We start from the raw sequence: 18,371 nt of genomic DNA, 5'->3' as shown, positions 1-18,371 counted from the left end.
GTTTTAGTTTTTCGCTCTCGCGAGATGATGGCGTCATCACTCTGCATGCGTGATTGGCAAATGTGAAAGGGGTTTAGAGTTGGGGGGTGTAATAACTGGGGGTTACCCTGGATCTATACTACTATGGAGGAACGAAAAGAGCGTCACAAACAGCTGAGCAGCAGGGAGGTTAACAGACTGCAGGAAGAGCATGGCAAGGTAACGGGGATGGGAGTACTCTGGTGACAATAACAAATAAAAGTATGAGCACATGCAATGACAGGGAGAGTTGTTACATTGCCAGGACATCATCGCTTGTAGGTCAGTTGAGGCACAACCGTGACTTGGGAGCTACTGTAAATGGCAGGTGCTCATATAGAACCTGCACTAATAGCAAGTAATGTAATGTAAATACAACATATTCCAATAAATGACAGGCTGCCAGATGAGGCGTGCAAAAAGGGGGTTTGGTAAGGAAATCATAAAATGGAGGCGGGGGTCACAGTACAAAGTGTCATTCTGCTTTAGGAAACGGGAAGTGCACAGAGAACATAATGAGAAAATAATAGTGAGGTCAGTGTAGTGTATAGATATATTGCATAGGGAAACTTAGGCACTATAAGCGGGACTAGACATGTGTGGATGTCTTGGAGCACATACATCATCAGGGGTCAGAGATCCATGAAAGCGAGGAGACGTGCAGAATTACAAAGGCAGTAAACACATGGATTAGAATTATGACAAGTGGGCAGAGATAGTCGTGGTACAAGACAGGAAGTGAAAGCATAAGGATCCGTGGTATGATTAGGAAATCAGGGCTTTAAAAATGGGGAAGAACACGAACGAGAAAATAGAAGGGGGATTGTTGTCATGTCATGTAAAACGATGACAGGACAGACTGCTGAATAAATTATCCTGGCCAGGAGTGTGAATATACAAGCTCAGAATGTAAATACAGTAACTGTAGTGGTGGGGGGTGGTATGAGACTACAAAGTACAGATTTAAAGGGACACTGAACCCAATTTTTTTCTTTTGTGATTCAGATAGAGAATGAAATTTTAAGCAACTTTGTAATTTACTCCTATTATCAAATGTTCCTTATTCTCTTGGTATCTTTATTTGAAATGCAAGAATGTAAGTTTAGATGCCGGCCCATTTTTTGTGAACAACCTAGGTTGTCCTTGCTGATTGGTGGATAAATTCATCCACCAATCAAAAACTGCTGTCCAGAGTGCTGAATCAAGAAAAAAAAGCTTAGATGCCTTCTTTTTTATATAAAGATAGCAAGAGAACGAAGAAACATTGCTAATAGGAGTAAATTAGAAAGTTGTTTAAAATTGCATGCTCTGAATCACGAAATAAATTTTTTGGGTTCAGTGTCCCTTTAAGGGCAATGGTAATGCATGCACAAATATGTTAGTAATGTTATTACTGTGTATTTATACTATCTGGTGCTTCTCAGAAAAACAGGCTGCACATTAAAGTCTGTGGAATAAAAAGGCCAAAAGTTTGTAGAGAAAAGACAACCAAATACAGCAAAATGCATGCACTGTACTGACAGAGGATATTAAAGGGATACTAACCCCTCATTTTTTCTTTCATGATTCAGATAGAGCATACAATTTTAAGCAACTTTCTAATTTACTCCTATTATCAATTTTTCTTTGTTCTCATGTTATCTTGATTTGAAAAAGCAGTAATAAAAGTTTAGGAGCCGGCCCATTTTTTAGTTCAGCACCTTGGTAGAGCTGCTGATTGGTTTGCTACATTTAGCCACAAATCAGCAAGTGCTACCCATGTGCCAAACAAAAAATGGTCTGGCTCTAAAGCTTACAGTACTGCTTTTTCAAATCAAGATAGCATGAGAACAAAGAAAAATTGATAATAGGAGTAAATTAGAAAGGTGCTTAAAATCTCATACTCTATCTGAATCATGAAATAAAAAAATTGGGTTTAGTATCCCTTTAAATTGCAGGAAAGGACACACAGGGTACATTTTTGGAGGGGTTTTTGAGGGATGCAGGCAGTGGTTTTTTTTATTTATTTTTAAAAAAAAGATAGACATTGCCTTTACTACCCATTCCCCAGCTTTGCACAACCAACATTGTTATATAAATATACTTTATAACATTTAAACCTCTAAATTTCTGCCTGTTTCTAAGCCACTACAGATAGCTTCTTATCACATGCTTTTTTATTTGCTTTCCACAACCGGAGACTGCTAGTTCATGTGGGCCATACAGATAACATTGTGCTCACAGCCATTGAGTTATTTAAGAGTCAGCACTACACAGCACCAATTGGCTAAAATGCAAGTCAATAGATAATGTGTTCAGGGGGCTGTCAGAAGATGCTTAGATACAAGGTATTCACAGAAGTAAAAAGTATATAGTAAAGTTGGTTATGCAAAACTGGGGAATGGGTAATAAAGGGATTATCTGTCTTTTAAAACAAAAAACAAAAATCTGGTGCGAACTGTCCCTTTTTAGCTGGTGATCAAACTAAGACAGAAGAGAGTTAAGGGAAGTGAAAGTGAATACTAGGAAGAGGGTAAGTAAGGGGTAACAGAGGGTAGGGGTCTGGAAAGGGTAGGCAGAAGCAGTTGTAGTTACCACCATCAGTGTCGCACAGATTGTTGGAGTGGGGGTGATACTGTAAATTTGTGATGTGCATTACATTGCAGTCCTAAAAAAAGAAATTTCCATCCCACATAAACTAAAACGTTCTATACGTTGAACCTTTTAATCATATGCTCACTAGAGTCAGACTATAACCGGTATGCCAATTATTTAAACACATGACATGCAAGGTAGGGAATTTTTATGTCACAATCTTGACCGTTCTTCATGTTGTTGCAATACAATTTTGCTTACTTTAACATATTTGTTAAAAATAATATGCAAACCAAGAATTCCCAATATTATGTCCTATTGATCTATAGGGCATTACAGTGGCCTGTAAGTATTTTAAAACATTATTTAGATGTCCTTTCCAAACATCAAGCGTAGTTGTGGTCATACCCCTTAGTGTACATGCTTTAGGACCTTGTTGATAGTTGGAGCTACATACTTTTTTTTTTTTTTTATAATATAATTTTTTATTGAGATATAATAATAACAAACAGTAATAAAAGTCCAAATATAGGCACAGACAGCACTAAAATGTAAGTGAAATATGGGAGAGATGAGAAGTATCATCAACATTGTACATACAAACATGAATGCCATTGGGAAGTAGAAAGACAACATTCAGTTATATTTATGACAGCATATTATAACCAGACTAGTAAACTCCCATGTAGCTTGAGTATGTTCGCCTCACTAACTGTGCTTAAGATATATAGATGACTAACTAAAACCTATATGGACCTATTATGATATCTCTTATTTTTAATATATAATATCGCTGTATGGTAACTACTGGACCGGTCACTTTTGGACCAACTGATGCACTAAAGAAATATTAAATAGTAGTTACTTAGGGGCCACTCTTGGGCCACATGGACTTAAACTGTGAAATGAGATTTAAATTATATATTTCATTTCTTGATGTGGTAAGGTCTAGATACTGTAGAGATACAATGATAGGAGAATCATCCTAAATACATTTTTTAAAGTTAACAATTGGGTGGTTGTATATAGCAAAACTTAATTGTAGGGAGCTTGGGGGTGGGATAGTATAATATGTAGATATACTTAATTGAGGTCCTCTAAGATTAACTGATAAGTCCCAGACCATGTAGATATTGTATAGTAAGTGGCTAAGAATAACAACTTATAAACAGGTATATCACTATCTATATGTGTGTTAAAAGCTAAGGGAATAAGGGTGTGAAGAAGGTAAGAATATATACTTGAATGCATATTAATCGTATCTCATATGGGCAGTGGTAACTACAGTGAATACAGTGTGGTGCACTGCCTCGGCCGCAGACAGCACTCCAATAAGTCGATATGACTGAAACCAGTCCCATTAAGATACCTGTTTATAGTACTTAAAAAATTATAGTGTTATATTCTATGAATGCTAATTCAGGAGTTAAACTGGGGCTGCTACATATCCTCCCATATCCTCAAATAATTCAGGTTAGGTATAAAATAGTATAAATATCCAGGAACTGCTAGGCACTGCTAATAGATATGATAATTTTGCAATTACTAAAGTATTCCAGAGTGTGTCAAAGTAACAGCGGTAAACAGTTATAAAAAGTCTTACAAATAATATTCTTATGCATTACATAGGCATTATTCTCATTTCAGTCCAACATAAGAATACTCAGCCAGAGCTGTATGTGCATATGCTAACATGCTTAGTTAGTTCTAATCAATTGCAATGTGACTTAGAAGGCTAATTACGTCGTGAGTGAATCTCTGTTGCAAGGGCACATCAATAATTTGCAGCCTCATTATACAGCAGGCTTAGTTAAATTAACATACATAGGGGTTAACGAGAGCATAACCAGCAACCAGCTTGAGAATAGTCAGAGCGGGAGTCGCTATGTAACCTGAAGCATTCAAACACCCAAAAGTCATCAGACGATATGCTCATAGAAAATAAAAAAGTATAACATTATAAGCAACAACCATCTTCTGCTCCTCAAACTAACATGGAGCTTATACTAACGTTTCTATATCATGTCCTCAGATCTGCTTAAATGATGAAGTCTCATATTAGTACCAGTGAATCCCCTTGGCCTCCAACATTTCCGGACCTGGTACACATGAGTAGGGTTATAGCTAGTCCTCAGCCCACTCCATATCGTTCTGCTAGAAAGGTAGTCACTTGTGTGTGAGGCCCTAAGTGCCTGGAGCGTTCAGCCCGCCATTTAAGGGCTTGTGAATGAATACCTGCATGCAAGTCCCGACTTCCCCGGGCCACCAGCGGCTCTCTGCTTGTTTTTCCCCTAGCTCCGGGCACAATCAAGGGTGAGTAAATCAGCGGAAGCCAGCAGAGGTCCTCAGAATATACCGTTTTATCACCGGACCCTTTCTGCTTCTTAATGTCGCCAACATCTGCGGTTTGGGGGTACTTGGAAACGATAGCCACCACTTTTAAGGCTCCGACTTCCTCTCCCAACCTCCTATAGTCAGCTTCTACCAACGGCTCGAGAGTGGATGACTGTACATCGGGAGACCAGGCAGCTGTAACGACAAGGCCCTCGTCTGTCTTAGGCGGCGTTAACTTACGCTCTGGTACTTCGGAGTTCCCTGGGCAAGCCTTGTCCGTTTGTCTAAGAGAGTCTGATATCCTCACGCTGTCCCAGGCAGGTAAGCAAGGTGCAGTTTCAGCCGGTGGGGTTGCTGTGGCTACAGATGTTAATAGAATACTAGATAGCTCTGCTTCCAGGTTCCGGTAATGGTCTTCAATGAGCTGCACCATCTTTTTTCCCCACGCGTCCAGGGCCTCCATTATCAGGCCGATAGTTACTCCTCACACGGATGATTCTCCACTCTAGAGTAGTGAGCAGTCTATTTTAAGACTGTTATACCCCGGGATACGGGGGGGGGGGGGTGTCAGAGTCTTGTAGAAAGGCCGCCACCTAAAAACTCGACGGGCCAGATTTGGATCTCAAAGGTCATACGCTCAACAATATTTGTAGAAATCAATGCTTCTGTACCCCATCTAATTAAAGATAAGAGGGCTGTCAATAAATATAGCAGAGTCCTTGCATAAATTGGCGGAATATGCACATCACTTTAGGAGCTCCAAATATTGCGACTTTTCATGGCCGCTGCCTAGCCACTCCCCCGGAGCTACATACTTTTTCTGTGCTCTGCAACTCCATTGCTGTCATACTCAAGTTTTCATACTTAAATACTGCAGTTAATTTTATAAGTACTGTATTTGTGTTTGTATGGCACTGACATCTGGGGAAAAATCTAATACAACTAATTTGACTAATTAAAGGAATAGTCAAGTCAAAATTAAACTTTCATGATTCAGATAGAGCATGCAATTTTTAGCAACTTTCTAATTTACTCCTATTATCAATTTTCTTTGTTTTCTTGGTATCTTTATTTGAATATAAGCTTAGGTGCCGGCCCATTTTTGGTTCAACACCTGGGTAGCACTTTCTGATTGGTGGCTACATTTATACACAAATTAGAAAGTGCTACCCAGGTGCTGGACAAAAAATGGGCCAGCTTCTATGCTTTCATTCTTGCCTTTTCAAATATTGATAATAGGAATAAATTAGAAAGTTGCTTAAAATTGCATGCTCTATCTGAAATATAAAAGTTTAATTTTGACTAGACTATTCCTTTAAACTTTAATCCAGGGGTTTTATAAATCCAGAAGGTAACAAATCGCAGCTTTTTAGAAATTTACTTATGGTACTTAAAGGATTAGAAATCTTTGTAAAATATTAAGAAAATAAGTCATTATTATAATTATATAAATGTTATAAAAGCAACCTACTTTTTTACTGAAACAAAGCTTCTAAATATGTTTCATTTAACTTTTTAATTTGTATAAAATGAGCATTAACAATCTTCCATAAAAATAGGCCAATGTCTACATCACAATCCAGATGTCCGCCCTGCTTTTTGATGACGTGCCACAGAAGAATAAACGGAGGGGAACCAAAATGCGCATGCGTTACTTAGAAAATAAATATGTTAAATGTGCATGCGGGCCACCATTATGTTTCTACCTAGGTAGAACATCTTTATAGTGTATGCATAATGAGGAAAAACTAGGTCTGGCGAAATATGGAATTTGTATTAGAAATACCAAGAAAAGGACAGGAAACTTTTAATAGGTACTTATTGTAAATATTTATAATACTTAATGAGGTTTTTTAAAAAAAATTAAAACATTTTTTGAGTTTACTATCCCTTTAATGTGTTTTTTTTTTTTTTAATTGTACATTCACACTGACGCTTCACTTCTTGATAAGTGCCTAAAATTGCCCAGCAAAAACCTAAACCCTTTCTCATGGTAGATGGGAACCTTTTCTAAATGTAGAAAACAAGCAGGGACTGACAAGCAGAGTTAAAAATGTTTTTTTTTTTTTTTTTTTTTTTTTTTTGTGTGCGTTTTTAAAGTGAAAGTAAATTTTAAGATCCTGGAATAACGCTATGCATTAACCTAGTAGCAAACTATCTAAGCGCTAACTTTTTTTTACATTTGTGACTAGTTTCTAAATATTTTTTTTATATATCCTACCGTTTGCGATGTTCCTTCGCCCCCTGCTCGTTTCCTGCTTTTGGTGTGTTGCACGTATGAGCGGTCCCTGCTTGCTCTCATGAACAAAATTTCTAGCGCATGCGCAAAAATCCCCTCTACGCTCGGAATCAATGTGGATGCAGTGATGTAATTAGATGGGTTTCCCTGTTCATTTAACTGCGCATGCGGGTATCATGAACGTGCTTCCTACACACTAAATTCAGTGATAGCCGCATGCGCATATGAACATTGGGGCGTTGATAGGTTTTAGACGCCACTGGGGGGACAAATCAAATAGTTATATCTGCATTCGTCATCGCACAACTTTTTTTTTTTTTTTTTTTTTTTTTTTTTTTTTTTTTTATGCAGGTGGGGGAACAGGGAGATTGTTTTGCAGCTTCAAAGGTACATAACTGGGCGAACAAGGCAGCTTTTTAAAAAAAAAAAAGAAAAGACTAATTAAAGGTGGCATATTTTTGCATGAATTTTCATGTCAGACATAGTGATTATGTATAGTTTACTTTCACTTTAAGTTTTGATTTGGAACATTTTTTTTAATACATTAGCAAAAATTCAACATCAAATGTAGTCTTCCAGTTTCCAGTAAAAGCTTTTGCTGTGCATGGCTAGCATATCTACATGTGCTTCATGCACCAGCACCTTAAAGGGACAATATACACTAGATTGTTCTTTGCATAAATGTTTTGTAGATGATCCATTTATATAACCCATCTGTGTGTGAGTTTGTAAACGTGTTTAGTTTTGCTTATTTTTAAATAATGTGCTGATTTTCAGACTCCTAACCAAGCCCCAAAGTTTTAGATGTATACTGATGTATACAGACTTCATACTAATTCTGTTTGTATAATGGATCTTTTCAGAAGCAGGGGGGGGGGAGTTTCTGCTATCAGCTCCTTTCAGTGGGTGTGCCAGGCTTATCTCATTAACAGTGTTAAATTGGAAGCTTCTAAGTAAGTTTTTAAAAGGTTTTATACTGGATTTTTATATCCGTATCTGTGCATATTATTCTTGTCCAATACATGCAGTTAACCCCTTAATGACCACAGCACTTTTCCATTTTCTGTCTGTTTGGGACCAAGGCTATTTTTACATTTTTGCGGTGTTTGTGTTTAGCTGTAATTTTCCTCTTACTCATTTACTGTACCCACGCATATTATATACCGTTTTTCTCGCCATTAAATGGGCTTTCTAAAGATACCATTATTTTCATCATATCTTATAATTTACTATAAAAAAAATTATAAAATATGAGGGGAAAAATGGAAATAAACGCAGTTTTTCTAACTTTGACCCCCAAAATCTGTTACACATCTACAACCACCAAAAAACACCCATGCTAAATAGTTTCTAAATTTTGTCCTGAGTTTAGAAATACCCAATGTTTACATGTTCTTTGCTTTTTTTGCAAGTTATAGGGCCATAAATACAAGTAGCACTTTGCTATTTCCAAACCACTTTTTTTCAAAATTAGCGCTAGTTACATTGGAACCCTGATATCTGTCTGGAATCCCTGAATATCCCTTGACATGTATATATTTTTTTTTAGAAGACATCCCAAAGTATTGATCTAGGCCCATTTTGGTATATTTCATGCCACCATTTCACTACAAAATGCGATCAAATAAAAAAAAATGTTCACTTTTTCACAAATGTTTTCACAAACTTTAGGTTTCTCATTGAAATTATTTACAAACAACTTGTGCAATTATGGCATACATGGTTGTAAATGTTTCTCTGGGATCCCCTTTGTTCAAAAATAGCAGACATATATGGCTTTGGCATCGCTTTTTGGTATTTAGAAGGCCGCTAAATGCCGCTGCGCACCACACGTGTATTATGCCCAGCAGTGAAGGGGTTAATTAGGGAGCTTGTAGTTTTAATTTTAGCTTTAGTGTAGTGTAGTAGACAACCCAAAGTATTGATCTAGGCCCATTTTGGTATATTTCATGCTACCATTTCACCGCCAAATGCGAACAAATAAAAATAAAACGTAAAATTTTCCCAATTTTAGGTTTCTCACTAAAATTATTTACAAACAGCTTGTGCAATTATGGCATAAATGGTTGTAAAAGCTTCTCTGGGATCCCCTTTGTTCAGAAATAGACATATATGGCTTTGGCTTTGCTTTTTGGTAATTAGAAGACAGCTAAATGCTGCTGCGCACCATACGTGTATAATGCCCAGCAGTGAAGGGGTTAATTAGGGAGCTTTTAGGGAGCTTGCAGGGTTAATTTTAGCTTTAGTGTAGGTATCAACCTCCCACATGACACATCACACCCCCAGATCCCTCCCAAACAGCTCTCTTCCCTCCCCCACCCCACAATTGTCCCCACCATCTTAAGTACTGGCAGTAAGTCTGCCAGTACTAAAATAAGAGTTTTTTTTTTTTTTTTTTTTTTTTTTTTTAATAATAATTCTGTTCTGTAGTATCCTCCCTTAGCCCCCAACCTCCCTGATCCCCCCCAAACAGCTCTCTAACCCCCCTCTCTCTGCCTTATTGCGCCATATTGGGTACTGGCAGCTGTCTGCCAGTGCCCAGTTTGAAAGCAAATATGTTTTTTTTAATTTTTTTTTAAAAAAAATACTATTTTCTGTAGTGTAGCTGCCCTCCCTCAACCCCCAACCCCTGCCAGATCGCTAAACATTGTTTTGAGATGCCCACCCTCACTCCCACCGAGTACCATCATTGTTCCATAGTGTAGGGTTCCCACCCGCCCGCTCCCGTGCACGCGCGCGCACCCGCTCCAGTTCACGCGCGCGCACCCGCACTCGATCCCACCCGCCTCCCTTGGTAAGCTCCCACCCACTAACGAACATGGCCATCAATGGCCGATGCAGAGAGGGCCACAGGGTGGCTCTCTCTGCATCGGACGGCTAAAAAATGTTATAGCAGGATGCCTCAATATCGAGGCATCACTGCTATAACATGAAAGCAGTTGGAAGTGATCAGGATCGCTTCCACTGCTTTCAAAGACCAACGACGTACAGGGTACGTCCTTGGTCATTAACTGCATTTTTTTGCAGGACGTACCCCATACGTCGTTGGTCGTTAAGGGGTTAAATGAAAATTAGTGTTAGCACTATATGGTAGCAGTTTTACAACAGTGTTGTACATTAGCATGAGCACTAGATGGCAAGACTATTTCCTGTCATGTAGTAATCCAGACATTTGCACACTTCCTATCTAGATATCAATAAAGAATAACATGAAAGAAACATTTTGGGTTTCGTGTCCCTTTAAACATTTTTGTGTGGCTGACTCCTAAATTACATTTGACAATCCCTATTGAACATACTCATGCTGCTTCTGTCAGAGACGTTTCCACCCTCTTGTATTTGATATACAATTTGTGTTCAAACCCTGGAGTGTCAAATTAAATTGTATTTGTGATATTTACAGGCGTTACTTTTTTTATTAAAAGTTAGTATAATATTTTTAGGTTTTTAAAGATAAAAAGAAAGTGGTGAAGTACAAATATTAAATACTTTCTTCAAATTATAATATAGGTAGAAAACCCTTTATTCAAACTGCTTGGGACCGAAAAAGGTTTGGATTTTACAATATTATTATTATTATTATTATTATTATTATTATTATTATCAGGTATTTGTAGAGCGCCAACAGGTTCCACAGCGCTAAGTTTGGAATATTTAAAATGGGACAGTTTGGAGAGGGGATGGAATTAAGTGTATACAACAATAGCTTATGTCATTTAGACAATATTTTAGATGTCTTAATACAGCTTGTAAATGCATCCTAAAGGTAGTTTTTTTTTATCATTTTTAATACTTTTGTATACATAGCGCCAACAGAAACTGTATTTTTTGATAGTTTTTTTTTTTTTAAATATTAATTAAAAAGTTTAGAATTCCGGATTTGGGAATATGTACCTGTAATATTTTTTTTTTAAATTGAAAATAAAAAAAATAGGTCTTTGGTTACTATTTTAAAATGAAAATTACAAGATTTATAATAAAATATCAAAACGCTTCCAACAGGAGGTTCCTTAGTCATGTAGATCATAATTTACAACATTTTAATGTGTTCAAGCATTTTATTTTTACAGAACTATGTGCCTAATTGATGGTGGCATTTACATATGTGGCTTGTCCCAAATAAGCAGGCTGAGAGTAAGCCAATCGGGAGCCGGCATATGTATGTATGTTCTAATTGCCGGCCTCATCTTCACCTGAAGGAGCATTGGGATGTTGAAGAAACACAACTTAGACTATTTGTTAAACCTTTTTACAGGTAATAAAGAATTAGAATGTTCCTTTAAATTAAATCACATCATGTTTTGTTATTATACACAATGGGCTTGTTTATCTCCCATACTCTCTCATTAAAAAATAATAATAATAATAAAAAAAAAAGCTCTGGAGGGAGCTAAAATGTCATGACCATGCCATACAACAACATTAATTCTCTAATGAGGATCATCCTTTACAAGTGTTATTAGACACCCTTAATGCCAGTTAGTCCTCAGCTGTACACTTCACTCATATATTTGGGTGATGCATTGACCACATGTAAAATGCTGTTTCCATATCCTTTTTAAGACCTTAAACTAACTAAATGGTTAATTAATGGAAATATATTATTGCAATATGTATTTCTTTTACTTGCTTTTACTGTAAATACCACTGAATATTGTGCTCCTGGCACTTCCTCCAAGAGAGGGTAAAGCTTAAATTACTATTGTCTTTTTCTCATGCGGTAGCATTTACCACCCAAAGTCTTCCCCAGATATGTCATTTCTGAGAGTGGATTATCAGTATTGATGCTCATGACAAGAAAAATAATTTAATCAGTGAAGAGAAGAAGAATACAAATGTTGCTAAATACATCTTTTATAAAACCGTGCTTTCTAATGCAGCCTCACATTTTGTGTGCATGCAGTTTTTTATTTTTTTAAATTTTTTTATCCTTTTAAAAAGGGACATTAAAGGGACACTGAACCCAAATTTCTTTTATGATTCAGATAGAGCATGAATTTTTAAGCAACTTTCTAATTTACTCCTATTATAAATTTTTCTTCGTTCTCTTGCTATCTTTATTTTAAAAGCAGGAATGTAAATCTTAGCAGCCAGCCCATATTAGGTTCAGCACCATGGATAGCACTTGCTTATTGGAGGCTTACATTTACCCACCAATAAGCAGGCATAACCTAGGTTCTCAACCAAAAATGCATCATATTCCTGCTTTGTAAATAAAGATAGCAAGAGAACGAAGAAATATTGATAATAGGAGTAAATTTAGAAAGCTGCTAAAAATTGCATGCGCTATCTAAATCATGAAAGAAAAATGTTGGGTTTTATTGTCCCTTGAAACACAAATGTGAAGCTGCATGAAAACCATAGTTTTGTACCTGAAGCATTTTACAAAATTTGTATTCTTTTTCTCTTCACTGATTTTACTGTCCCTCAGAACAAAAACCTACACAGGGAAAAGAGAGGAGGGAGAGGGGAAAAGGGGTAGATAAAGAATCCATCTGGATGGTAGGGTGGTGAAAGAATCCACCCGGATGCAGCTCCTTTCACCACCCTGCCATTTTCGGAATCCACCTGGATGGCAGGGTGGTGAAAGTATCCACCTTGATGCAGTGTAAGTTGAATCCAGGTGGATTCTAAAAATGGCAGGGTGGTGAAAGAATCCACCTGGATGCAGCGTAAGCTGCATCCTGGTGGATTCCGAAAATGGCAGGGTGGTTCTGTCACCACAATAGACCACCCTTCTGAAAATGGCAGGGTGGTTCCGTCCACACAAAAGACTGCCCCCTGGGCAGGGCAGGCTTTCCCACTTATTTATATAAAAGAAGAGTTACAAAATAGGTTAAAAAAGAGAAAAGGGGTTAGTAGTGTTTATAGGCTACTACGTTTCTTCAAAAGTTGCTGGATCTAACTGTTAAGACCAGTTCTTGTAAACACTGTTTCAGCAGAGTCCTGGATAACTCTATTGTAGATCAAAGTAGCCTTTGCTAGAGTGTAAAGAAAGTATGTTCAGGGAATATCGTATAATCCCTCTGACTTGGCAATATGAAGTCAATTTAGCACTCAGCACAACATAGCAGCAACAGTTCTCGTTAAATGCTAAAACATCAGCAGGTATGCACTCACCACTTCAGTCCTCTTGTAGCGTAGAGATCATCTGGTCTAATGGAGCTGGTATCCCTGTTCCTCCGTCTCACGAATGCAGCGTCTTTGCATAGGCGGTGATCCGTTTCCTCATGCAAGCTGCTTGTGGTGTACCACGTGACAAGGGATCGGCCTATCCTCGAGCAGACCAGGTATTTCGTCGATGACGATTCAGGTGGGCGTATCAACCACGCCAAACAGAGATTGTATGTAAGTTTCCTATCAAAAACACCAGTTAACTGCCGTATTCGGTAATCAGTATGCCAAACGCAATTTTAATGAAATGGACATCCAGCATAGTTTTGGCAAGTGTTAGGAATCCCAGGTCCGTTGGTGGGAGTGCATACCGCTAAAAAAGCATTTAGGTGTAGCAAATTAGGAGATATTTTCCAAAAAAGGCAAATATTAAGCTTCGTAGATAAAGGAGTGGAATCCCCACATTCCACTATAAATGTAAAAAATATTTCCAAAACGAAGCAACAGGTAAAAAAAAGCATATCCTTTATTCCTTTAAAAACGTATGCAAAGGACATACAACAACATGGATTGGGTTCAGACAATAGAACTCTGACCGGTTTCGGTCATATTACTGTCAATATGACCGAAACCGGTCAGAGTTCTATTGTCTGAACCCAATCCATGTTGTTGTATGTCCTTTGCATACGTTTTTAAAGGAATAAAGGATACGCTTTTTTTTTACCTGTTGCTTCGTTTTGGAAATATTTTTTACAAAATAGGTTGTTTCTACATCTGTAGTTTAAACAAAAATTAGACTGCCCTTTGGGCAGGCTTATCGACTAGTATTTAATAAAGTATTCTATGTGGAGAACTTTGGAATGTGAAATATTCATATTTTCATGTCCGGTTAGCACACATGAGAATATGGGATCCAGTTTGCACATGAGTGGGGTGCTAGGTTTTCCCCACTTTTATTTTGCTCCATTGACTTCTAAGGGGGAATAGGTTATTATGCGTGCGATATTCTAAGTTTGCTTTTTGCGCGCGTAGGGTTAGAGAGCGATAACTTTTTAGTTTAACTCATAACACAACAGCAACCAGACGTGTGCAAAAAATGTACTTCTAGTGCAATAAGTGCTCTAGCGAAAGCGCTAAATAGCACTCCACTCGTAGGGCAAGATTACATATACGTTGTTGCCCGCAAAAGCCTGCGTTGCCGGTTTTTAGTCTGGTATTGATATCACATATACAATATAAATGCGGCGCGCATATTCCCCTCTTTGCCCGTTTATTTTACTCCCTTAAACTAAAATAGAACTGTGTTGCAAATCGGTATCACATATTCAGCGCAAGGACTTATGTGGCGAAAATGGAGAAATCTTACTCCATTTTCAACTCGCCACACATAGGCAGGCACAGCAAGCCTTGCGCTGAGTATATATGCACCTTAACTCTCTGAAAGTTCTAACTAAAGCATAATGCATGCGCAGTATCTACCACCAGTCAACCACCATCTCCCCCACCGCTATAACCATTCAAATATATTAACCCCTAATCCGCCAACCCCCACATCGCAAACTACCTAATAAAGTGATTAACCCCTAAACCGCCATCCCCCACCAACGCAAATATACCTATTTAAACTATTACCCCTAATCCGCCAACCCCCACATCGCAAAATATGCCTAATCAAACTATTAACCCCTAATCCACCATTCAACCATTTGTATGGGCATTGCCCTTAAAAGGGCATTCAGCTCTTTTAAAAGCCCATTAAAACCCTAATCTTAAAAAAACCAAACCCCCCCCCCCCCCAAAAAACAAAACAAAACCTAAATCTAACCCCCAAATAGGTACTCGCCGTTCCTGATGTCCGGCGGAAAAGGTCTTCTTCCAGGCAGTAAAGTCTTCTTGGAGGTGCAATATCTTCTTCCAGCGTGGCGACCTCTTCTATCTTCATCCAGGACCAAGCCGGAGTGGAGGTGACAGAGGAAAAGAAGACCGGCGACCGCAGAGCCATTGACATGGAGTTACTTTTCATATGATTGTTGCCGCACACTGAAGATGGAATGCAAGCTACCCTAAATATGGGGTACCTTGCATTACTATTGGCTTTAAAATTAAAATTAGCCAATACGATTAGAGCTACTGAAATGCTAGTGGCTGATTTGAATTAGCTAGTAGGATTTGAGCTACTGAAATCCTATTGGCTAATTCAAATCAGCCAATAGGTTTTCAGTAGCTCTAATCGTATTGGCTGATTTAAATTTTTCAGCCAATAGGGAATGCAAGGTACCGCACATATTAACGGGTACCTTGCATTCCATCTTCAGTGTGCAGCGACGATCATACAAAGAGGATCTCCACGCTCGATGGCTCCGCTCCGCGCCTGCTTGGTTCTGGATGAAGATAGAAGAGGTTGACGCGCTGGAAGAAGATATCGCCATCTCCAAGAAGACTTCACTGCCTGGATTCTCCCCCGGACCTGAGGAATGGTGAGTACCTATTTAGGGGTTACACTTTAGGCTTTTTTTTTATTTTCGGGGTTTTTTTTTTTTTTTTTTTAGAATAGGGATTAAGGGCAGTAAAAGAACTGAATGCCCTTTTAAGGGCAATGCCCATACAAATGCCCCTTTAGGGGCAATGGGTAGCTTAGGTTTTTCTAGTGTTAGGTTTTTTTATTTTGGAGGGTTTCACTGTTAGGGGGGGACTTAGTATTTAATGTTAAAAGAGCTGTTTAACGTAGGGCAATGCCCTACAAAAGGCCATTTTAAGGGCTATTCGTAGTTTAGTTAAGATTAGGGGGTGGTTTTTTTGGGGGGGGGCTTTTTTATTTTCATAAGGATTAGGTTTAATTTGTTTTATATTTGATCATTTTCTTTATTTTGTTTCTGTAATGTTAGACTTTATTTTTTGTAATTTTAAATTAATTTCATTTTAGTTTTATTTTTTAGTAATGTTCGATTCTTTTTTAATTTTAATTGTAACTTAGTATTTTTTTATTTAATTTAATTGGGGTTAATTTAGGGGGTGTTAGTAATTAAATTAGTTGTTTGTGTTGTGGGAGGTTGGCGGTTTAGAGGTTACTTAGGTTTAATGCATTGTGGGGGGTTGGCAGTTTAGGGGTTAATAGTGTTGATAGGTACTTTGCGTAGGGGTTGGTGGATTAGGGGTTAATAGTGTTGATAGGTAGTTGGTGTTGTGGGTGAATGGCGAATTAGGGGTTAATACATATATTAGGTAGATGGTGTTGTGGGTGAATGGCGAATTAGGGGTTAATACATATATTAGGTAGATCGCGATGTGAGTGAATGGCGGGTTAGGGGTTAATACATTTATTAGGTATATTGCGTTGTGGGAGGTTGGCGGTTAAGGGGGTTAAGACTTTTATTATTAGTTGCGATGTGGGGGGATTGCGGATATAGGGGTTATGACGTCTTGAGTTTATTTTTGGGAGGCGGGTTAGACTTTTCTACGGGAGATTTAACTTTTTTTTCTTTCTTATGCGCCGGCAGTTTCTAAACTGCCGTAAGTCCCTGGCGACTCCAGAAATGTGTATTTCTCTTGTTAAGTGTATCCAGTCCACGGATCATCCATTACTTATGGGATATTAACTCCTCCCCAACAGGAAGTGCAAGAGGATTCACCCAGCAGAGCTGCTATATAGCTCCTCCCCTAACTGCCATTACCAGTCATTCTCTTGCACCCAACGAATAGATAGGATGTGTGAGAGGACTGTGGTGATTATACTTAGTTTCATACCTTCAATCAAAAGTTTGTTATTTTATAATAGCACCGGAGTGTGTTATTCCTTCTCTGGTAGAATTTGAAGAAGAATCTACCTGAGTTTTTCTATGATTTTAGCCGGAGTAGTTAAGATCATATTGCTGTTTCTCGGCCATCTGAGGAGAGGTAAACTTCAGATCAGGGGACAGCGGGCAGATTAATCTGCAAAGAGGTATGTAGCAGCTTATTATTTTCTGACAATGGAATTGATGAGAAAATTCTGCCATACCGATATAATGTAAACTCAGCCTTAAATGCAGTAGCAGCAACTGGTATCAGGCTGTCATGTATGTATATTTTACACTTCAGTATTCTCGGGAATGGCACTTCACTGGAATTATACTGTATGCATAAAACTTTAGCCTAATTTGCAGGGACTAGCAACAGGCTTTTTAATAACACTCAATTTATTAATGTTAAACGTTTTTTGCTGGCATGTAAAATCGTTTAATTTTCTGAGGTACTGGGTGAAAAAATGTTTTGGGCACTATTTTTTTCCACTTGGCAGTCGTTTTATTTAATTTATGACAGTTTACTGATCTCTCTCACTGTTATGTGTGAGGGGGAGGGGCCTTTTTTGGCGCTTTTGCTACGCATCAAAAAATTCAGTCAGAAGTTTATTGTCTTCCCTGCATGATCCGGTTCATCTCTACAGAACTCAGGGGTCTTCAAAACTTGTTTTGAGGGAGGTAATCACTCACAGCAGAGCTGTGAGATTGTAGTTGACTGTGATAAAAAAAACGTTTATTTCTGTATTTTTTTTTTTTTCTGCTATCAGGGTTAGTTATCCTTTGCTAATGGGAGCAATCCTTTGCTAAAATTGTGTTTTTTACAAAGATTTGATGCTATAACTTTTCAGTTTATTAATTTTCAACTGTCATAACTTTTTCTGTGCTTCTTATAGGCACAGTACGTTTTCATATTATAGTAAATTACTTGAAAAGTATTTCCAAGTTGCTAGTTTATTTGCTAGTGTGTTAAACATGTCTGATTCAGAGGAAGATATCTGTGCTATATGTGCTAAAGCCAAAGTGGAGCCCAATAGAAATTTATGTACTAACTGTATTGATGCTACTTTAAATAAAAGTCAATCTGTACAAATTGAACATATTTCACCAAACAACGAGGGGAGAGTTATGCCGACTAACTCGCCTCACGTGTCAGTACCTGCATCTCCCGCTCGGGAGGTGCGTGATATTGTAGCGCCGAGTACATCTGGGCGGCCATTACAAATCACATTACAGGATATGGCTACTGTTATGACTGAAGTTTTGGCTAAATTACCAGAACTAAGAGGTAAGCGTGATCACTCTGGGGTGAGAAC

General features: G+C 38.0%; 1 protein-coding gene across 1 annotated transcript in view; it reads left to right on the top strand.

Moving 5' to 3' along the window:
* Nucleotides 1-45: 45 nt before the first annotated feature.
* Nucleotides 46-18,371, top strand: part of URI1 (URI1 prefoldin like chaperone) — a gene marked incomplete in the record, with an annotated part of 867,239 nt that continues 848,913 nt past the window's right edge. Inside the window, 1 exon segment of the mRNA XM_053701783.1 lies at nucleotides 46-198. Within this exon segment, the coding sequence (XP_053557758.1) occupies nucleotides 124-198 (75 nt within the window).

Source organism: Bombina bombina, chromosome 1, assembly GCF_027579735.1.
Source record: "Bombina bombina isolate aBomBom1 chromosome 1, aBomBom1.pri, whole genome shotgun sequence".
Classification (NCBI taxonomy): Eukaryota; Metazoa; Chordata; class Amphibia; order Anura; family Bombinatoridae; genus Bombina; species Bombina bombina.
The sequence above is the reverse complement of the archived record's forward strand: the minus strand, read 5'-3'. Positions and strand labels throughout refer to the sequence as shown.